Source organism: Dipodomys spectabilis, unplaced genomic scaffold, assembly GCF_019054845.1.
Source record: "Dipodomys spectabilis isolate Male_0828 unplaced genomic scaffold, ASM1905484v1 ptg000066l, whole genome shotgun sequence".
NCBI classification, from domain to species: Eukaryota; Metazoa; Chordata; class Mammalia; order Rodentia; family Heteromyidae; genus Dipodomys; species Dipodomys spectabilis.
The window spans coordinates 5,523,997-5,547,821 of NW_024870743.1; the positions used below are offsets into that span (position 1 = coordinate 5,523,997).

Below are 23,825 nucleotides of genomic sequence, written 5' to 3' on the forward strand. Positions count from 1 at the left end.
TTACGTTAAGAACTTTGTTGAAATTAATTGTGGTAATATTTTTTAACTGGGCCAGATAAAGCACTTCCTAAGGAAAGACAAATTTACATTACATACTATCAGGCTGGCTTTATCTAACTAAAAAAAAAAAAAAACATAATCCTAAAGATGTATCAAATGTGGAACATTCTCCCTACATGTCTACTATACTAATTTACTACATACAAATCAACTTTGGAAAGCTAAGGTGGTAGAAATACTTGGATTTTTCCTTATGTTATACTTCCTTTTTAAAGCATTCTTGCCTAAGGTAGTAAGAGCCAAGAAGTAAAGCCAAAACAAACATGCCACAAGCTCTTATGTCAGGCCATCAGATTAATGGAATGTTAAAATATTTTTCATTTTTAAAAACACATGACTTTGTTTCATTTTTTGTGGCCAATACCAATTCTGGAATGGAAAATGAATAGCAACAACAAAAATAAAAGCCTTTCTCTCTCTCTCTCTCTACATATATATATGTGTGTGTGTGTGTGTATATATATATATATATACAACAATCAAATCAATACAGAACAGCAAATAATGTAACATTAAAAATGACAAATGCGCCGGGCGCTGGTGGCTCACGCCTGTAATCCTAGCTACTCAGGAGGCTGAGAACTGAGGATCGCGGTTCAAAGCCAGCCCGGGCAAGAGAGACCGTGAGACTCCTATCTCCAATAAACCACCAGAAAACCGGAAGTTGCGCTGTAGCTCAAGTGGTAGAGCGCTCGCCTTGAGCTGAAGAGCTGAGGGACAGCGCCTAAGCACAGAGTTCAAGCCCCATGACCGACAAAAAAAAAAAAAAAAAGACAAATGCCAGGTGCCAGTGGCTCACACCTGTAATCCTAGCTACTCAGGAGGCTGAGATCTGAGGATTGTGGTTCAAAGCCAGCCCAGACAAAAGAGTCTGTGAAACTCTTATCTCCAATAAACCACTAAGAAAACTGGAAGGGGCACTGGCTCAATAGATAGAGCGCTAGGCTTGAGTTGAAGGGCATCGCCCAGGCCCAGAGTTCAAGCCCCATGACTGACCAAAAACAAAAACAAAAAAACAAGTTGTGCCAAGTGCCCAGTGGCTCGTGCTTATAATCCTAGCTATTCAGGAGGAAAATGAGATCTAAGGATCATGGTCCAAACCCAGCCCAGGCAGGAAAATACTACAATAAACTACAAAAAAAAAGCTGGAAGTGGAGCTGTGGCTCAAGTGACAGAGCAATAGCCTTGAACAAAAAAAAAAAACTCGGGGCTCAGTGGTAGAGCACTTGCCTTGCATGCATGAGGCCCTGGGTTCGATTCCTCAGCACCACATAAGCAAAAAGAAAAAAGCCGGAAGTGGCGCTGTGGCTCGAGTGGTAGAGCGCTGGCCTTGAGCTGAAGAGCTGAGGGACAGCGCCCAGGCCCAGAGTTCAGGCCCACGACCAGACCAAAAAAAAAAAAAACCTCAAAACCGAACCCAGGCTGATTTAAAACTGCAAGACCAGTGCACACATACACACACACAGAGTTGTTCTGGTACAATACACACACACATACACACAGTTGTGTTGGAAGATTAACTGCTAACAAGTCCTATGTAGAAACAAAGTTGTATTTCTCAATGTTTCAGAGTTGGCAGAACATGGTTAGGAACACAACTGCCTCCTCTTACAGAGAGTAACACAGCCCTCAGACGGTGATATGACTAAGGTCAGTAAACAAACTTAAAGCATGACTGTTCAGGTAACATCTATTAAGCTGCTACTAATTAAAATGTTTCACCAAACCAAAAGAAAAAAAAAGTCAAAGAAAAAAGAAATCTTAAACCACAGTTAAATCCTATGTTCTTACCAACTGGACTTCACCAAAAGCACCTCTTCCAATTACTTTCACCACATCATAGTCTTCTGCTTTCATCTGTAAACCTCTGATTTTTTTCACAATTTTCTCATCTACAATAAAAATATCATATTTGTAATAGCAGTCATCATACTTATTAGCAGTATTTTAAAATAATCACCAAATTTGTAAGCCTATTTTTACTTCACAAATGGACTTCATTTACAAAATGGCATTTAAAGGCTCCTATTTTAAGATTCTAAGATAAACATTATTCTAACTAACATCAGAGAACCAGAACACTCCACACTTTTTTTTGTTTGTGATTTTTTTTGGTTTTTGCTATGGGGGGGGGGGGGGGGTACGCGCAGTCATGAAGCTTGGGCTCTGTCTGAGCTTTTTTGCTCAAGGTTAGCGCTCTACCACTTTGAGCTGTAGCGCCACTTCCAGTTTTCTGGTGGTTAACTGGAGATGAGTCTCATGGACTTGGGCTGGGAAGGTGGCTCAGTGGTAGAGGGCTGGCCTTACATGCATGAGGCCTGGGTTCGATTCTTCAGCACCACATAAGCAAAAAGAAGAAGCTGGAAGTGGCACTGTGGCTTAAATGATAGAGTGCTAGCCTTGAGCTGAAGAGTTGAGGGACAGCGCCCAGGCCTAGAATTCAGGCCCCAACGACCGGACCCCAAAAAATAATAAAAAATAAAAAAAGAGTCTCATGGACTTTCCTGCCAAGGTTGGCTTTGAACTGAGATCCTCAGATCTCAGCATGCTAAGTAGCCAGGATTTTGTGAGCCTCCATGTCACTCCACAGTTTAATATGGTTACATGAAGACTATTAACTGGCAAAAAGCAACAATTAAGCTACTTTGTTTCTCACTCTGTTGCTTGGCAAGTAAAAGTGAGGACCCAGGTAATCTAGTATGCATTGCAGACACAGCAGGCCGCTGCTATGAAGTTACCCTCAAGGCTAATCTTAGTAATAAATCTTGTCAGCCTATTTTTTTTTTTAAGGATGACTTATGTATTTCATGATGTACAGTAACTACAGACAAGAGTGCTTAGTGGGGGAAATATCCCCCATTAATTAACTAATTTGTCAACTCCAAAGTAAAAAGTATATATGGTGATAAAAAGCATGTATCAATCATTTTAAGAATTTCTCATTCTAAGAATTCAATTTATTCCCAACACCAATACTAGCATATATTAAAGATAACCACATATCTTCTAGTAATTGTCATCAAATTATTTTTCCTTAAATTCCCACATATATAGAAACATAAAGATTACTAAGTAGAGCCGGGCGCTGGTGGCTCACGCCTGTAATCCTAGCTACTCAGGAGGCTGAGATCTGAGGATCGTGGTTCAAAGCCAGCCCGGGCAGGAGAGACCGTGAGACTCCTATCTCCAATAAACCACCAGAAAACCGGAAGTGGCGCTATAGCTCAAGTGGTAGAGCGCTCGCCTTGAGCTGAAGAGCTGAGGGACAGCGCCCAGGCCCAGAGTTCAAGCCCCACGACCAACAAAAAAAAAAAAAAAAGATTACTAAGTAATATAAAAGTGTGAGATTAAAAAAAAGTATGAGAGATCTCAATATTTATTTAAAGCTTCTCTTGGAAAAGCCATATATAATTTGTCCGAAAGTATCTAGTTTTAATAATTATATAAAATTTTGAACTTTATGTACTTTACACATTGCAATTTCATTTTGTACTTTTTCTTTGAAAGAATACTGGTTTAAGCTGGGCGACAGTGGCTCATGCCTGTAATCCTAGCTACCCAGGAGGCTGAGATCTGAGGATCGAGGTTCAAAGCCAGCCTAGGCAGGAAAGTCTGTGAGACTCTTATCTCCAATAAACCACTAAAAAACCGGAAGTGGCACTGTGGCTCAAGCGGTAGAGCACTCACCTTGAGCTGAAGAGCGTAGGGACAACACCCAAGCCCAGAGTTCAAGCCCCACCACCGACCAAAAACAAAAAAAGGAATACCGGTTTAAACAAGAACAAAGGGTTAACTTCTAAAAAGAAACATGAACAAAACACCTTGCTTAATAAGCTAATGAGCTAGCCCAGTGCCAGAGGCTCATGTCTATAATGCCCAGACTCCGATCTCCAATTAACCATCAGAAAATCAAAAGTGGCGCTTTGGCTCAAGTGGCAGAGCACTTGCCTTGAACTGAAGAGCTCAAGACAGCACGGAGGCCCAGAGTTCAAGCCCCACAACCAACAAAAATAAATAAGTTAATGAGCTAATACTTAACCAAGCTAATAAATTTATGCACCAAAATATCAAACAAATATCCTAGCAAAAGTACAACTATGTGATGAAATATGATTAAAAATAAGCATACTTACATCTATTATGCACCAAAATATCAAACAAATATCCTAGCAAAAGTACAACTATTTGATGAATATATGATTAAAAACAAGCATACTTACATCTATTTAAGAAATTATCTATATTCTTATTTTTCCTTAAAGCAGGAAAATCCAAATCAAGGACCAAGGAATTTAAGCCATCCTGTTAAAAAAGAAAAAAAAAAAGTTTTTAAATTTCCAAGCATTCAAAAATGTCTTTAATTACTGTTATATGTTTTCACTGAATAAATACCAACCCACTTTGATATGACATTGTCTAGTGTTCATATCCAACAGCTCTAACTGGTTTCCTAACCAGAGAATACTGAGATTAAGGGGCTGAAATTATAGCTAAGTGGTAGAATTCTTGCCTACCACCCATAAAGCGCTAGGTTCAATCCTTAGCACCACCCTCAAAAAGAAAAAAAAAGGAAAAATAAAAATAAAAATATAAGCACAACTATATCGGGACACAAAATTCAAGAATAAACATCCAAAGCTTCGAAACTAAATTTTCTCCTGAAAAACTGCATGGAAAGATTTAAAATGGAGTATCTGGATGCTTATTTTCTTCTTGTTACCCAGGATCATTCAATAAATTTATAATCACAGTAGGAAAAAATACACACAATTTGGTGGGGATTTTTAAAAAGCTAATAAAAGACCCAAAATAAATTATTTCACTAGCATGACTGCGAAGGTGGCGGTGTTTCTATGCAGTATTCCCTGCACGCGTGACTGTCTCACCACGCAGGAGGAACAATCTCATTTTAGCTCCCCCCCCCCCCCATTAAAGCTCAGAGAAATGAAATGAAGCAAGAGCAACAGGATTCTACTCTAAGTGCCTGGGTAGATATATTTAATTCATCCCCTAGTATCTACCATGACTGACACCTAGCTAAAAGAAAGAACAGAGGCTTGAAAAGGTAAAGAAGGGCTTGCAGGATTGCAGGAAGGAAAACAGCAATGAAAAAAGGTGTCTTTTCAGGTCCCCTCAGAGAATGTGGAGAAAATTACACATTTTTCCTGAGGTTTAGGTTTATGAACTTTTACATCTAAAATGTATGCTATATAACATCATTTTTAAAGAAGTTAACTCTAGATGTTTTAGGAACGTAAACTAATTGATACCCATTCAGAGGACAGTCTGGGTCTTTAGCTCAGGACTATGATGAAAGTCTCTATGTTAGACACTGTCACATAAACAAACCTTAGGCTGAAGTGTGAGGGGTCAATGTAAGTTTTGACTACTTTTTTAAAATGTGGATGCTAAAGCTGAGATAAAGATTTTTTTTTTTTTTAAGAATAAAAATACATTCAAAGCCTAGCACAGATAGCTTGTGTCTGTAATCCCCCTAGATACTCAGGAGGCTAAGAGCAGCAGGAAAGCCTAGAAGACTCTTATATCCAATTAACTACCACCAAAAACCAGAAGAACAACTGGAGCTGTGACCCAAGTGGTAGGGTGCTAGCCTTGGACACAATAAAGCTCGAGTGGGGAGGGGGGGGCGGCTGGGAAGGTGGCTCAGTGGTAGAGCGCTTGCCTTGCATGCATGAGGCCCTGGGTTCGATTCCCCAGCACCACATAAGCCTAAAGACAAAAAAGTGGAAGTGGTGCTGTGGCTCAAGTGGTAGAGCGCTAGCTTTGAGCTTTGAGCTGAGGGACAGCGCCCAGGCCCAGAGTTCAGGCCCCACGACCGGACCAAAAAAATTAAAAAAATTAAAATAAATAAATAAATAAAGCTCAGGGGCAGTGCCCAGGCCCTGAAGAATTCAAGCCCCAGAACAAGTACCAAGAAAGAAAAGGCGGGGAGGGGGAAAGCCTGGGTTCAAACCTAAAACTCCAGATCAATAAAGAAAATTAACATGATTTGTCTCTTCCCACACTTCTAATCACATTGAAGTGAAAGGAGAATATTTCAGGGCTATGGCTGCCAGTGATATTGACACAGGCCTACAATCCCAGCACTAAGAAGGCAGAAACAAAAGGAGAGTACATTTGAGCCCAGCTAGGACAAAAAAGTGAATTCAGGGCCAAAGTGGGCTCCACATTAAGAATACTCCATGTAGACACTTTTTAATTGTACAGATTTATGAGTTGTCAGCATATGGACAATATACAAAAGAAAAACCATGGCCCCACTGAAACAAAACAAAACCATCAGCATCACAAAATAGTCTAGGATGATAGGGTTGGGGCGGGGGGAGAAAGCCAAGCAATGAGTAAGACCTAAAAAGTCACATAGGCCACTTGGCTCCAAGTCAGAAAGAAGATGACCAATGAATAAGAATGAACAAGGCTCGAGGCATAGGACAAATCCAGAGTGTTAGAAAGCCAGTATCTGGGGTGGAAAACTCAAGTCCTCAAAAAGAACAATGGGAAAAAAAAAATCATACTTCTCAAGCTTTATCTAAAACTACCTAAATAGGTGGATCAGACATAAATTTCAGTCCAACACTGAGATTAGCCCTTACCTACTCAGATTCAATGCTTCTCTATTTCTATCTCACATTACTGGTTAAGCAACAGAAATCTGTCCTGATGCAGGAACTGATTTGGCAAATGTATGGAGAGAGGCAGAGAGAAACGTATGCTCTCCACTGCTATTAAGAAAAAATAAATATGTTGGGTGGGAAGATGGCTCAGTGGGGTAGAGTGCTTGCCTTGCATGCATGAGCCCTGGGTTCAGTTCCTCAGCACCACATAAACAGAAAAAGCCGGAAGTGGTGCTGTGGCTCAAGTGGTAGAATTCTAGCCTTGAGCTGAAGAGCTAAGGGACAGTGTCCAGGCCTGGAATTCAAGCTCCATGACTGACCAAAAAAGATAAAAATTATGTAGAAGCCAGCACCTAATTTCTCCCAGCATAATTATTATCATGGTACATACACACATATATCATGTCTAGTTTTCTAAGTTTTCCTGGACATAAGTCTTTTATACTTCCGCTGTGAACAAAGAATGAAATATTGGAGTTGATTACACTTCACCACCACATACTGTTCCTTCTATTTTTTTTTTTTTTGGGGGGGGGTGTCCGGTCGTGGGGCCTGAACTCTGGGCCTGGGCGCTGTCCCTCAGCTCTTCAGCTCAAGGCTAGCACTCTACCACTTGAGCCACAGTGCCACTTCTAGCTTTTTTCTTTTTGCTTATGTGATGCTGAGGAATCAAACCCAGGGCCTCACGCATGCAAGGCAAGTGTTTTACCACTGAGCCACCTTCCAGCTCCTCCTTCTAATTATTTTTAAATATTCAAATAAACACTTCAAAGGGAAGGAGGGTATGCTGGAAAGATGTCACAGCCTGGACTGTCAAAAATGATTGCCAAAACGACGGGAGTTAAGACTCTTAGAAATTCCTTTTCCTTATTTTTTAGGTCAAATTCTGGGACTTGAACGCAGGACCTGCCACTTTCACTCACTGGCTAGCATTCTACCAACTGAGCCACGCCTCCAACCCCACTTTTAAGAATTTCCATTGTTAAATTCAGCACCAAACTCATCTGAAAATTTTATGTGTGTGTGGATTACTGGCATGTGCGTAGTATTTAACAGTACAGGAAAGGCTGTGAGACTCTTATTTCTAATTAACCACCAGAAAACTGAAAGTGGCACTGTGGCTCAAGTGGTGGAACAATGGCCTTGAGCAAAAGAAACTCAGAGACAGTGCTCAGGCCTTGAATTCAAGCTCCAGGACTGGCAAAGAAAGGAAACAACAACAACAAAAACTTTTCTGATTTTTACTTTTTTTTTTCTTGGTGGTGGTGTGGCTTGAAGTCAAGGCCTGGGCACTGTCCCCAAGCTCTTCAGCTCAGAGCAAGCGCTCTACACTTGAGCCATAGTGTTACTTCCAGTCTTTTCTGTGTATGTGGTGCTGAGGAACTGAACCCAGGACTTACTCATGTAAGCAAGCGCTCCACCACTAAGCCACATTCTCAGCCCCTCAGAAAAGTTTTGAGCTGGGGTATATGCAGCTCAGTGTAGAGTGCTTGTCTATTATGGAAGAGACTCTGGTTTATTCCCTAGGACTGAAAACAAACATCAAAAAAGTCACCAAAGAAGTGTTACAGACAAAGGGGGGGGGGGGGCGAGTGTAGTTGTGGAGGTGGGAGGGAAGGAATGGTAGGGGAAAAAACAAAGGAGGAGGAAACAATGCTCGATAGGAAACGTACTCATGACCTTGTTCATGTAACTGTAACCCCTCTGTACAGTACTTTTACAATAAAAAATGTACAAAGAATAAATAAAGCTGGGCACCAGTGGCTCACGCCTGTAATCCTAGCTACCTCAGGAGGCTGAGATCTGAGAATCGCAGATCAAAGCCAGCCTCGGTAGGAAAACCATGAGACTCTTATCTCCAATAAAGCACTCAGAAAACCGGAAGTGGTACTGTGGCTCAAGTGGTAGAGAGCTAGCTTTGAGCTGAAGAGCTGAGGGACAGCGCCAAGGCCCAGAGTTCACAACCGACAAATAAATAAATAAGTGTTTCAGACAAATGAAGACCATGATCTGGGATAAACGGCAATAACAAAAGACTGAGAAGAGGAAAGACTGGGACATAGCAGGGAATCAAGTTTGTTGTGGTATCCTGAGGCCAGAGGAATATAGCAGAGATACCAGAAACAGAAAAGCTAGGTAAGCCACACAAACCCAAGTCTGAGAAAAAGTCATCAGTGACCTTTCTAAGCACTGATTACAGATTTGTTGTTTCCAAATCATTGTTTGCCACCTTCTTAGTACTACATTTTAATGTAATATAACCACAGCACTTGAAAGCAAAATCAAACACAACTTTGGCATTACATTCAAACATAACAGATATGATAAAACATTGTTAGGTTGTGTCTTACTTGACTTTACTCAGTCAGCTCTTCTGTATGAATTGATATGTAGAATATGGTCTTTGTTTTTTTGTTTTGGTTTTGTTTTCTCTTCCTGCTCCCTCTCCCCAATTTTCAAATGGTTTGTAGCTGTTGTTCATGAACACAGCCAATACTTAGAACTGTGCCACTAATGGAAGGAAATCCTAAGAAAATGCATTTCTTTACATACCATCCTTCGAGCCCTGGCCCTCTGCTGGAAAAGTAGACTCAAGTCTCAATAACACCCTTTCAATTGTATCCTCAAGTGTTACAGAAATAGGACAGGATTGTACCATGCCTCTGTGATGTAAAACATCTTCTACCTACTTTATGACACTATGCTTTACCAGAGCTCTTTTTTTGTTGTTGTTGGTGGTGGTGGTCATGGGGCTTGAACTCTGGGCTTGGGCGCTGTCCCTGCACTCTTCAGCTCAAGGCAAGCACTCTACCGCTTGAGCCACAGTGCCACTTCCAGTTTTCTAGTGGTTCATTGGAGATAAGAGTCTCACAGACTTTCCTGCCCAGGCTGGCTTTGAACCGCGATCCTCAGGTCTCAGCCTCCTGGGTAGCTAGGATTACAGGCGTGAGCCACTGGCACCTGGCCAGAGCTCTTTTTAATGATGTTATTCAGGAATGTTTTTTTTTCCAGATGATGACTGAAAAACTAATTTTAAAAAATGGTGCCGAGTACCACAACAGTAACAGAACTTCACATTTTTCTGAGTTTTTTTAAAATCTTTTTTTCCTTATTAATGGACTATGCTGGATATCTAATTTTGTTCAGATGACTGTAAGACCTGGAAAGGCTGTTGCTGCTATTGGTGCAAACATACTACTAGTATTGGTGTACATACATACACATACATACACACACACACACACATACGTAATTTGAATTTTTAGAAACTTAGCTGTGGTGTAAACTTTGGGAAAAATCATGCTCGTTTATTGTGTTGAGTTGGCATTGTAGAGAAATTAAAAGTCATATTGGTCTAGAAATGTTAAACAATTTTTTTCCATTTGTACAGGGGTAAATGCACTGTATTAAATGTGTAAGGTCTTGTCTACATGAGTTTAATTAGAAAACAAAATGAAGTATTCTCTAACTAATGAGAAAAATCATTTACTCTTACTGTTAGTTTATATCCAGACTATAAAGAATATTTAGCATTTAAATCAACTCTAAATTGTGTACCTTTTATTGTGAAATCTGTTCACCAAAAACTTTAAAAGTACACAAGTCAATACAACATTCATAATTAACAATAGGAACTTTTCTTTATTGGCAGTGCTGGAGTTTGAACTCAGGCCCATTCACTAGCTGGGCAAATGCTCTACCACTTGAGTCACACTTTCTACTTTCATATAGGTTCTCACTTTTGGTCTGGGCCAGACTGGAAAGTGATCTTCCTATTTATGCTTTCCACACAGATGAGATGACAGGAATGACCACTGTGCAGCTTTTGATTGGTTGAGATAGAGGGGTCTCAAACTTTTTGCCCAGGTTAGCCTTGAAACTCAATCCTTCCATCTCAGCCTCATGAATCCCTTTGATTACAGACATGAAACATACCTGGCTAACAATAACTTTTCTTACTTTTTATGCCATGCACAGTACAAACCACTACATAAACTAAACATGTGAATCCTCACAACAACATATAAGTTAGCTACTAATGGTATACTACAGCAGTTGCCATAAAAACTGAAGTTTAGAGGTTAAAAAGTTTCCACAAGGGGCTGGGAAGGTGGCTCAGTGGCAGAGTGTTTGCGTTGCATGCATGAGGCCCTGGGTTCAATTCCTCAGCACCACATAAGCAGAAAAAGCCAGAAGTAGTACTGTGGCTCAAGTGTAGAGCACTACTAGCCTTGAGCTTAAGAGTTGAGGGACAATGCCCAGGCCCAGAGTTCAGGCCCCATAACCAACCAACCAAAAGAAAAAAGTTTCCATAAGCCAACAGTTTATGTGTTAACAGGATTTGAATTTTATGATACTTTTGTGCTAAGATTATTGAATTTAAAGTTAATGAAGTTATTCCTATAATAGAATACTAAACAATATATACATGTTAAAGTTGATACAGCAAAAGAAAATGGTTCGTTATATGAAACATTTTCCTATATATCTGCTATACAAATAAGTAATCAGGAAATGTTAAATGAATTTGCAATACATTTCCTTATAACTTCGAATACAAATACAAAACTAAAAACTGCAGAACCATAATGTGCGAGACCAATGTATTTTTATTTGCATAAAAAGATGAGGTATTTGGGGGATAAGTCACAAATGTAACGACAAATTCATTTAACCTTTACATACACATGACATATAGCCTGATGGTAATTGTATTATTATAAGCCGAACAATTTTAGTAAGCCTGAATGTTGACTGCAACCTATGATGAAGTCAGATATACAATTCTCCATTGTAGTGCTTTAAAAATGTCTGTCTTTGTGCTAATACTGGGGCTTCAACTCGGGGCCTGGCACTAAGCTTTTTCACTCAAGTCTGGAGCTCTAGCACTTGAACCACAACTCCATTCAGTTTAAGTTTTTGATTTTCAAATGAGGAATACTTGTTTAATCTGTGTGAATTCTTAAGCTATCACCTATATGTTTATATGACAAACTGTTAAGTCAGAAGTATATGCTGTACTATTTGAAAGCGGCATACCTTTAATTCCAACATGCCTTTAATCCCAGCAATCAGGAGGTTGAGACAAGAGGATCGTGAGCTCAAGGTCCACCAAGGGCACATAGCAATACTGCCCCTGCCGACCTTCAAAAAAGGCCTGCTTTATATTTCATCTGGAAAAACCTAAGTTATTTATCTATCAGTTATACAAAAGTTATAATGCTTATTTTATAAATACAGCATCACTTTGCAAGCACAATAGTATAAGATCTGTCAAACAAACTAAATGACAAACTAAACTTAGCTCATCTTTAACCAAATAGAGTTTTATTACTACTAAGAGAATCTTAATTGAATAAGAAAAATTTACCAATGCACACAAGAAATAAAAGACTAGTAAGTAGAAGTGTCTAACATAGTTTATCATGCAAATTAATTCAATTATAAAAGCCTAGGTATGGGCTGTGAAGGTGGCTCAGTGGTAGAGCGCTTGCCTTGCATGCATGAGGCCCTGGGTTCGATTCCTCAGCACCACATAAGCAAAAAGAAAAAAAGCCGGAAGTGGTGCTGTGGCTCGAGTGGTAGAGCGCTAGCCTTGAGCTGAAGAGCTGAGGGACAGCGCCCAGGCCCAGAGTTCAGGCCCCACGACAGGACCCAAAAAAAAAAAAAAACCACACAAAAAAAAGCCTGGGTAGCTAACTATTTACATCTATAAACTTTTTTTTTCTTTTTGGTGCTGGTCCTGGGACTTGAACTAAGAGCCTGGGCATTGTCCCCAAGCCTCTTTGTGCTCAAGACTAGCGCTTTACCACTTGAGCCATACTATTACCATCTTTTTCTAAGTAGTTTACTGGAAGTAAGTCTCAAGGACTTTCCTGTCCAGGAAGGCTTTAAACCGTGATCCTTAGATATCACCCTCCTAAATTGCTAGGATTACAGGTGTGAGCCACCAGAGCCCAGCTTATCTATAAATCTTTAGTTACTCGCTGTAACAAAAAAATTATTTTGCCCTTATAGATTGAATTAAAGTTGTGTATACAAAGCAAATGCTCTACCATTGAGCTACATCCTCACCCTTGGCTTTATCTGAGGCAGGTTCTTGTCATGTAAGTCGTGATTATGTAATGTAACCCAGGTTGGCTCTGAACTCATGATCCTCCTGTCTCCACCTCCTGAGTGCTGGAATTACAGGCACACATAAACCAGGTTTGGAGCTAGAAAAATTAGTTTTTAAGACTTCATATTGGTTCAAAACAATACAGTGGTACATTAATGTAGTAAAAAGCAATAAGCAGAATAGCATTCATATTTAGAACTAAGAGATAACTTTATCAAACTCCTGCTTAGAACCTGAACTATGAATTGTGGTGGAAGTAGCAATTCCTCCAATAATGAACATACTTCTAGATTATCTTTAGCTTTTCTAAAACCTCTCTGCGTACTTGAATTTGTTATACTTAAAACATTCTTGCTGGGCACCAGCAGCTCATGACTGTAATCCTAGAATCTCATGAGGCTGAGATCTGAGGATTATGATTCAAAGCCAGCCTGGATAGGGAAGCCCAGGACAGTCTTATTGCCAACACTATTATTGCCAAATAACACCACCAAAAAGCCAGCAGTGGAGCTATGGTTCACGTAGCAGAGCATTTAGACTTGAGTAAAAAAGCCAAGTGCCTAGACCTTGGATTCAAACCTCCATACCAGCACAGAAACAAAACAAAAATAAAATGTTTAGCAAGTATATGGTAGCCATCAAAAATCAAAAGAAGGCTGAGGGCATGGTTTAAATTGTCTAGCATCTTCCTACTAAGAAGGAGATGCTGAGTTTAATCCTCAGTATCACAACAGACTAATAGAAGAAATATATACAATGCCCAAAATAAGATATTTCCAAGGAGAAAATAATCCACAAACAAGAGAAAATAAAAATTCAAATGATAAGAGATGTGGCTCAAGTGGTAGCGTACTTGTCTAGCAAGTGCTAGGCTCTGAGTTCAAACCCTAGTACTGCCAAAAGCAAAAACCTGAAGAACATAAAATAATACACAGTTGTGTTTTATGCAGAAACAATATAGTAAAAGAAGTCTATTAATTAAGAAACTTGAGTTATATCCCCTTGCGTCTGACATTAGGCTGGGTAACCTTAAGTCAATAATGGCACCAGATCTATAACACCCTCTCACAACATGCAGACTGGAGATCGCCTATAAAAATCATGCTGCTGAGCAGTTCTCTTGACTACTAAATAATTAAGCAAGGCCTGGAGTAGCTCAAGGCAAGAAAAGCTAGCTAGGCTCCTTCCAAAACAATACACAAATCAGGAACTAGGGCTCATCCTGGCAAATCTGGACAAGCAATACTGACTTTGCCTTTCACCTCACATTGACAATATGGCCCAAAACAATAGTCTTCTTGGTTTGGGGTTTTATTGTTTTGATTTTTTTTTTTTTTTGTCATTTGTGAAGCTTGAACTCTGGGCCTGGGCAGTCTCTGAGCTCTTCAGCTCAAGGCTAGCGCTCTACCACCTGAGCCACAGCGCCACTTCCAGTTTTCTAGTAGTTTATCTGAGGTAAGAGTCTCACAGACTTTCTTGCCTGGGCTCGGCTTTGAACTGCAATCCCAGATCTCAGCCTCCTGAGTAGCTACGATTACAGGCGCTCGGCTTCTTGGCTTGGGTTTTTAATTTTTAATTTTGCTATCTGGTCATTGTGGATTTTTACATACATTTTTAACATTGCATTAAAATAATATTTACCTCCATTACTGTATGGTTTCTGGCACCTTTTATAATTTGTGGCTGTGTTTTCTGAGACATTGATCTCTAGTACACCTATGATGAGACAAGAAGTTCTGACGGTAAGTTAACCATTCTAAGAGAAAGTATAGGCCAGGTGCATAATTCCAGTCTCTTGGGAGTCTGAAATTCAGACTAACCTACATATAAAAGTTTGAGACTCCATTTCAGCCAAATGGCTGAAAATGGTAGTATATACTGTCATCCCCTGCAGGAGAGAAGCACAAGCAGGAAAATCACAGACCAGATCAGCCCAGGCATAAAATGAGGCCCTACCTGGAAAATAACCAGTGCAAAAAAGGAAGTATAGGCATTACTCAAGTGGTAGAGCACCTGCCTACCAATCATAAGGCCAAGTTCAATCCCTAGTACTGCCCAAAAGTTTAAAAAAAAAAACTGTAACAAAATGTGCAACAAGTATGGACTTGATCAAAGTTTTAGAGGGAGAATCAGAAGAATTAATGTAAAATTAATAACAATCTTAGGTGATAGCAATAAAACAGCTGCTATTTAGATTGCTTGAAGCAGAACTTTACCAGACACTATATATAACATCACTTTGTTTAATTTTCCTAGCAGATTGTGGAAGTAGGTGTTATTTATCATCATTTTTTTTAATGCAATTAAGCTTAAAGAATTGAAAACAATTTCACAGAACTGCAGAAGTAGCAAGGTTGTTCAATGCTAGTTCGGGTAACTATTAGTACTTTTAATATTTTAACTGGGTTCTAAATTTTTTTCTTCTAATGTATCAAGACAGGTGGGTGCCAGTGGCTCACGCTATTCAACTACTCCAGCTACTCAGGAGGCGAAGCTCTGAGGATCTCAGTTGGAAGTCAGCCCTGGCAGGAAAGTCCATGACATTCTTATCTCCAATAAGCTACTCAGAAAAGGCTGAGAGTGGTGTTGTGGCTCAAGTGGTAGAGCACTAGCCTTGAGCAAAAGAAGCTTAGGACAATACTCAGGCCCTGAGTTCAAACCCTAGGACCAGTCCCCTACCCCACTACCCTACCCCCAAAAGCAAGTCAATGAGAAGATATCAATCAGTAGTATTTCCAATGTACTATATTGTTTTGAAGTATCTAACTAAAATTAAAATCATATTGTATTTGTATTACTAAATTTCTTTGTGTTTTAAACCAAGTTATATCATTCCCACTATAAACAGTTCTCCCTTTCAAAGAATGTATACTCTTTTACCCAAAACTCTCCACAGAATAAACAAAGAATCAACCATTTAAACATATCATCATGGGCTGGGAATGTGACTTAGTGGGTAGAGTGCTTGCCTAGCATGCATGAAGCCCTGGGTTCGTTTCCTCAGTACCACATAAACAGAAAGAACTGAAAGTGGTGCTGTGGCTCAAGTGATAGAGTGCTAGACTTGAGCAAAAAGAAGCTCAGGAACAGTGTCCAAACCCTGAGTTCAAGCTCCAGGACTGACAAAAAAATTAAAAAAATAACTAAACATATCCCCATACAAATTATCAGAAAAATACATCATCTGTTGGAATCCCATTCTTAATCTAATATTGTTAATGTAATGATATTCTTTTTTTTTTTGTCGGTCGTGGGGCTTGAACTCTGGGCCTGGGCGCTGTCCCTCAGCTCTTCAGATCAAGGCGAGCGCTCTACCACTTGAGCTACAGTGCCACTTCCGGTTTTCTGGTGGTTTATTAGAGATAGGAGTCTCACAGTCTTTCCTGCCCGGGCTGGCTTTGAACCGCGATCCTCAGATCTCAGCCTCCTGAGTAGCTAGGATTACAGGTGTGAGCCACCGGTGCCCGGCTGTAATGATATTCTTAATCTAATATCCATCTGTAAAATTACTTGCCAGATAAAATTAGAACTACTATCCTAATACTGATTACAGATAAATCAAACTATTAAAAAAATAAACAAAAAAGACCTATTTTCCACATTTGTAACTTACAAAATCGAATGCAGACTTAAGGGTAAAAAAATCTGTTCATTCAAAAAACAACCTATAGACAGATGTAAGAAAAAAAGTTTTACCAGTTTTTCTATTTTTATCCTATTGATAACATGCAATATATAGCCTTAATATTTTTTTTGGGGGGGGGAGGGTCCAGTCGTGGAACTCTGGGCCTGGGCGCTGTCCCTCAGCTCTTCAGCTCAAGGCTATCACTCTACTACTTGAGCCACAGCGCCACTTCCGGCTTTTTTTGTTTTTGCTTATGTGGTGCTGAGGAATTGAACCCAGGGCCTCATGCATGCAAGGCAAGCACTCTACCACTGAGCCACCTTCCCAGCCCCTATAGCCTTAATATGTTTATAGTATAGTTTAGCAGTATCTTATTCTTTTTTTTTTTTTTTTGTCGGTCGTGGGGCTCGAACTCTGGGCCTGGGCGCTGTCCCTCAGCTCTTCAGCTCAAGGCGAGCGCTCTACCACTTGAGCCACAGTGCCACTTCCGGTTTTCTGGTGGATTATTGGAGATAAGAGTCTCACGGTCTCTCCTGCCAGGGCTGGCTTTGAACCGCAGTCCTCAGATCTCAGCTTCTTGAATAGCTAGGATTACAGGCGTGAGCCACCAGCGCCCGGCACAGTATCTTATTCTTAAGCTACAACAATAGTTTAATAAAGGCAAATCTGTTTATTCAGTGCTCCATCAGATAAATGCTCTAGGGAAGACTAGATTATCTAAAAGTAGAGTAATTTCCTGCATTTTATGGCAACACTGGAGCTGGCTAAACGGAGTAGGTACAAACAAACTCTTCCAGAAAAGCCTATTTGTAACCAAGAAGGTTAAGAAATCATAACAGCCGACTAAATACAAAGTAATACCTGTCTGTTGTGACTAGGTAAATGGAAATATATGATAGATGGGGAGAACAAAGACTGGAAGTAAAGCAGGAAGGTGATAGGGGAAGAGGGGAAGGAGGAAGAGGAAAAAGGGAAGAGGGAAAGGGGAGGGAAGGAAAGGGAAGGTGAGAGAGAGGGAGGGAGGGAGGGGGGAAGGGAAGGAGGAAGGAGGGGAGGGAGGGAGGGAGGGAGGGAGGGAAGGCTAAGTAAACAAGATCTAAGTCACTAAATACAGGTCAGATAAATTTAAACTTCTGGGAAAAATTAATTATCTACAACCCTTCATCTCTACTGAAACATATCCTATTTTAAATTTAAATGCATTTCACTGTTCTCTGCCTCCTACAAGTCATATGCTCTTTCCCGCCCACCTTCATTTGTTCCTTAGGACTTAATAAACTCTATAACTTAAATTGAAATGTTTGTAAGGAGGAATGAATTAGTATGAGGAAAACAGATACTTTCCTAATCCAAGGCCAGTTCCACTAATTTGAACCATGTCAGCCACCTGGAGGTGTCCTTGTAACATGGTCACAAAGTGTATATGAGCTGGGCACCAATGGCACATGCCTGTAATCCTGGTTACTTAGGAGGCTGAAATCTGATCATGGTTCCAAGCCAGGCAGGGCAAGAAAGACTCTCTCCAATTAATCATCAGAAAACCTGAAGTGGTGCTGTGGCTCAAAGGGCTAGGCTTCAGCAGTAAGAATTCAGGGACAGAGCTTGGGTGCTAAGTTCAAGCCCCACAACCAAACAAAAACAAATGCACTCAAAAACAATGAACTGATTAACAATATAAATAATCCAGAGCAAATGAACAGTAAAATATTTTTAAACTGGCATATTAATCATTGTGCTTAGGTTTCTTCACATTCTTGAATATATTATGTCCCCCTACTCAAAGAATAAGTACAAGATAAAAATTATAAAAGCCAGGCACAGGTGGCTCATGCTTGTAATCCTAGCCACTCAGAAGGCTGAGATCTGAGGATCGTGGTTAGAAGCCAGCCCATGCAGAACAAGTAAGTCTCTGTGAGACTCTTATCTCCAATTAGCCACTCAAAACCTGGGAAGCAGCCCTTTGGCTCAAGTGGTAGAGAGCTAGCCTCGAGTACCAAAAGGCTCAGGAACCACGCCCAGACCTTGAGTTCAAGCCCTCAAACCAACAACCACAACAAAAAATTTGTAAGAAACTTATCTTCAGTTTTCCCAAATTTCAATAGGGTTTTTCTATTGCAGAGACTTATCCTCTAAGTATTTGTAATTTCTTATTTGTATTCAAAGTATTGGGAGATTGAGGGTAAGGTGGAGTCATAGAACCTTAAGCCCTGAATGCCATCTTCCAGGTATATTACAAGTAATTCAGCAATTATGAATGAGAAATAGTTGATCTGCAAGGAAATCTGAGACAGAATTTTTAAAATTCTAAACACAAGCCGGGCACTGGTGGCTCACGCCTGTAATCCTAGCTACTCAGGAGGCTGAGATCTGAGGATCGCGGTTCAAAGCCAGCCCGGGCAGGAGAGACCGTGAGACTCCTATCTCCAATAAACCACCAGAAAACCGGAAGTGGCACTGTAGCTCAAGTGGTAGAGCGCTCGCCTTGAGCTGAAGAGCTGAGGGACAGCGCCCAGGCCCAGAGTTCAAGCCCCACGACCAACAAAAAAAAAAAAAAAAAAAAAATTCTAAACACAGGGCTGGGAAGGTGGCTCAGTGGTACAGCGCTTGTCTTGCATGCTTGAGGCCCTGGGTTCGATTCCTCAGTACCACATAAGCAGGAAAAAAAAAGCCGAAGTGGCGCTGTGGCTCAAGTGGTAGAGTGCTAGCCTTGAGCTGAAGAGCTGAGGGACAGCACCAAGGCCCAGAGTTCAGGCCCCACGACTAGACCCTCCCCCCAAAAAAAAATTCTAAACACAAAACTATCTCTATCTCTCTCTCTCTCTCTCTCTCTCTCTCTCTCTCTCTCTCTCTCTCTCTCAGAATTCAATGTATCACTACAGCTGGATTTTTATTTTTTTCAAACTACAGAGATCTAAAGTTTTCATTTTCTATCCTATATAAAACTGGTCACTGGAAATATTCCAATACCACATCATTGTACCCACAAACATAATATTCTGTTTCAACCCATTTATTAACCAAACCTAAAATAATTTAAGGTACAAATTTTGTTGTTTCTGTTGGGTTGTTTTGTTTTGCCAGTCGTGGGGCTTGAGCCTGGGGGTGTTGTCTCGGAGCAATTTTTCTCAAGGCAAGGGCTCTACCACTTTGAGCCACAGTGCCATTTGTTTTTTGTTTGTTTTTTGGGTTTCTTTTTTTGAGTTGTTAATTGGAGATAAGAGTCTCAAGGTGGCTGGGTGGCTCACGCCTATAAGCCTAGCTAGTCAGGAGGCTGAGATTTAAGGATCACGGTTCAAAGCCAGCCCAGGCAGGAGAGACCGTGAGACTCCTATCTCCAATAAACCACCAGAAAACTGGAAGTGGTGCTGTAGCTCAAGTGGTAGAGCACTCGCCTTCAGCTGAAGAGCTGAGGGACAGTGCCCAAGCCCAGAGTTCAAGCCCCACAGCCGACAAAAAAAAAAAGAGTCTCAAGGTGACTTTTCTGCCTAGGTTGTCTTTGAACCATGATCTTGAGATCTCAGCTTCCTGAGTAGCTAGGATTACAGGCATATGAGCCACTGGCATCTGGACCTGTTAGGTTTTTGGGGGTTTTTTTGGTGCTGATAGTGGGGTTTCAATTCAGTGCGTCACACTCTTGCTTGACTTTTTCACTCAAGGATAGTACCTTACCATTTGAGCCATATCTCCCTTTTTGGCTTTTAACTAGTTATATTAGTAACACTAGTTAAAAGAAAAAGACAATTACTCAAAGACACTAAACCTAAACAGCCTTAACTAGATGACAAATAGCCCTAAAATTTGTTGAACTCAAAGCAGAAAGGCAACAAACGATGGTTCTTTCAACCATCTTCTAGGTAGCTATTTCTTGCTAGCTTATTTATTTCTACAACATAGTATGCTGTTTAAGTACATTATTTCCAAGTACCTCCAGATACTGCAATCTCAAGTCTTTTAAATTGGATATAAGTATTGGAACGTTTATGATTGGAATGTTTAAGATGACTTACTGAAAAAGCAGTAAAGTTACAGCTTTACATGTTCAATCTTAAAAAGTTAAAAGTTTGCTGGGCACTAGTGGGTCACACCTGTAATCCTCAGACAGCTAAGATCTGAGTATCTTGGTTCAAAGCCAGCTCAAGCAGGAAAGTCCAGGAAACTCTTATCTCCACCTAACCGCTCAAATCAGAAGTGGAGCTATGGCTCAAAGTGGGAGAGCACTAGCCTTGAGCAGAGCTCAGAGACCACATCCAGGGCCTAAGTTCAAGTCCGACAACAGCAAAAAAAAAAAAAAAAAAAGAAAAAAAAAAGGAAGGTTACAATTTACTTTCAAATGTTAAGTACAAAAAAGTTTTTTGTTTTTTTTTTAGTAATTTTACTCTTGTTTTTAATGGACTATGATCTACCACAATTTACATGTATTTTACTTTGGATATTCTTTTTTTCTGTTAGTGCTTACCTAGTATTATCATTCTTGAGGCCCTGGTTTGATGCTCAGGACCACAAAAAGGAAGATAGGGAAAAGAAGACAGACAAAAAGGAGGCAGAGTGGGAGGAAGAAAAGGAGGAATGGAAGAGGAGGAAGAATTAATTCCTATTTCATGCTAGAGACTGAGCAAAACCATAACTGGTAAGACATTTTAGACCTAGACAACAGATCATGAAAGCAAATCTCTAATTTTTTTTGGGGGGGTGGGTGGGAGGAGGTCAGTTGTAGGGCTTGAACTCAGGGCCTGGGTGTTGTCCAGAGCCTTTTTGTGCTCAAAGCTAATGCTCTACCACTTGAGCCACAGTGCCACTTCTGGGGTTTGAGTGGTGGAGATAAGAGTCTCACAGGGACTTTTCTGCCCTGGCTAGCTTCGAACCATGATCCTCAGATCTCAGCCTTCTGAGTAGCTAGAGTTACAGGCATGAATCGCCAGAGCCAGGCTAATCACTGTAATCTTTAAGTGTTGCTAAATATTATGAATTACATCAAGAAGGTCAACAGTTTTCATTAAATTTGATGACAAACACTTGAAATGCCTGATAAAGCTGGATCATCATCCATAGGGACCTAGGTTTTTCTTTTGTTGAGAGATCATTACTATTTCAATCTCATTGTTACAGATTTGTTTATATCATCTTAGTTCAAATTTGATAGGTTAAATGAATTTAGAAATTTGGAGCTGGGAAAGTGGCTCAGTGGTAAAGTGCTTGCCTTGCATGCATGACGCCCTGGGTTCGATTCCTCAGCACCACATAAGCAGAGAAAGCTGGAAGTGGCACTATGGCTCAAGTGGTAGAGCACTATCCTTGAGCTGAAGAGCTGAGCTGAGGGACAGCACCCAGGGCCACAACCAACAAAAATTTAAAAAAAAATTTAGAAATTTATCCATTTCTAGGTAATTCAGTGTATTTGAATATAGATGTTTAAAGTATGGCCCTCTAGATTTCATTTATATTTGTTGTAATGTCCTCTTTTTTTGTCTCTAACTTTGTTAAGTTGGGGGCTTTTTCCCCTCCTTTTAATAAGATTAGCTAGGGGTCTATCAATCTTTTTTCAAAACACCAACTTGCTGTTTCATTGATTTTGTGTGTGTATGTGTGTGTGCACATGCATGCATACATGTGTACTAGTCCTAGAGCTTGAACTCAGAGCCTGAATGCTGTCCTTTTTATAGATTTTTAGTCTGCATTTCATTAATTCCTGTCCTACTCTTTATTATTTCTTTCAATTTGCTAATTTCAAGTTGTGCTGGTTCTAGTTTTTCTAGGAACTTGAGTTGTATCATTAGGCTATTTGAGCACTACTTTCTGCTTTGTTTTATTTTTTTTTATTCCATTCCTTCTTTTATTAAACATGTGCTGACATTTTTGTTTTATTTTTTAATGTAGGCATTCATCTATGTTCATTTTCATTAGATTCTAGAAACTTTTTATTTTCCCTCTTATTTCTTCAATGACCTCACTATTCATTCAACAATGTTTTGCTCTGTCTCCCTGTGTTTGAATATTTTCTGTAATTTCTTTTGCTGTTGATGTCTAGCTTATGGTCTGATAGCATATAAGGAGTTACTTCAACCTAGTACTTAACTAAGACTTGCTTAATGTTCTGTGTTGCAAGTGCTTCTCAGATTCTCCAATTGAGGCAGACCAAAGGAAAAATGCCAGACATGGTAAGGATGGAGGTCACGTTTATTCAGAACTCTCTGTCAATACAATCACCAGCAGTAACACACACTGTTCACACATCCATCAGTGCACCTCTAGACCTGTCTTGAAATGGTGCCTGTTCTATACCCAACTAGACAAAAGTTGTGTTTGGCCAAGGATGGTCATACAAATCCACACCCAAGAACCCTGTCTCGAGGCTAAATTCAGGGTTTCCTAAGGCAACACATGAGCATTTAACTCATACTCACGGGAGTCAGTTGGAATCCCAGTCCTTGGTATGTGTGGATCCAAAGCGCTACGGAAGTTACAGGTAAGAAAGTCTGACCTACCTTGTTTACCCTTCAGTCCAGAACATGATCTAATTTGAACAAAATTTCATAGACTTCTGAGAATATGTATTGTGTAGTTGCTGGACAAAATATCCTGTGTCAGTTAAGTCTGTTTGGATTATAATGTCATTTAGTTCTAATGGTTCTTTGATTTGTTTGGATGACTAGTAAGAACGGAGTACTAAAATCTCTATTATTATGTTGGGGGTCTGTCTATCAGTGTTTCTAACTCCAGAGTACTTGTTTCATGAAGTTGGGTGCATCAACACTTGATGTGTAGCTATTCACTGTAATTTCATCTTGCTGGGTTGTTCCTTTTATTAATAGGGAAGAGGTCTTCTTTATTTTGTCTAATTTTAGTTGAAAGTCTGTTTTATCCGGTGTAAAAATAAGTACTCCTGCCTGCTTTCTAGGTCTACTTTATATATTTATTAGTCCATTCATCCTTCTTTTATCTTTTTTCCACTATACATCATTAATTAGGCCTATTCTTTTTTTTTTTTTGGGGGGGGGTCCGGTTATGGGGCCTGAACTCTGGGCCTGGGCACTGTCCCTTAGCTCTTCAGCTCAAGGCTAGCACTCTACCACTTGAGCCACAGCGCCACTTCTGGCTTTTTTCCGCTTATGTGGTGCTGAGGAATCGAATCCAGGGCCTCAGGCATGCAAGGCAAGTGCTCTACCACTGAGCCACCTTCCCAGCCCTAATTAGGCCTATTCTATCAATCATATTCCACTTCCTTCTAGTCTTAAAGCAGCATGCATTAGGTGATAATCTGCATTTTTCTTCTTATCTCCACCCATAACTACCTTATGATCGAAGGTCCGCCTTCTTCACAGAGTATCATCTTTTCTCCAATAAACCTATCTCCTTCCCCCAGAAACTGGAGCTGTGGTGATGATTTATG

General features: G+C 40.2%; 1 protein-coding gene across 1 annotated transcript in view; it reads right to left on the minus strand.

The window, feature by feature from the left end:
- The window catches only part of Rock2 (Rho associated coiled-coil containing protein kinase 2), a 133,814-nt gene that overhangs the window by 72,333 nt on the left and 37,656 nt on the right, over positions 1–23,825 (minus strand). The window contains exons 2-3 of the mRNA XM_042680730.1: positions 4,281–4,362; positions 1,852–1,952 (exon numbers count right to left, since the gene is read on the minus strand). Coding sequence (XP_042536664.1) covers positions 1,852–1,952; positions 4,281–4,362 — 183 coding nt within the window. The remainder of the gene's footprint in view (positions 1–1,851; positions 1,953–4,280; positions 4,363–23,825) is intronic.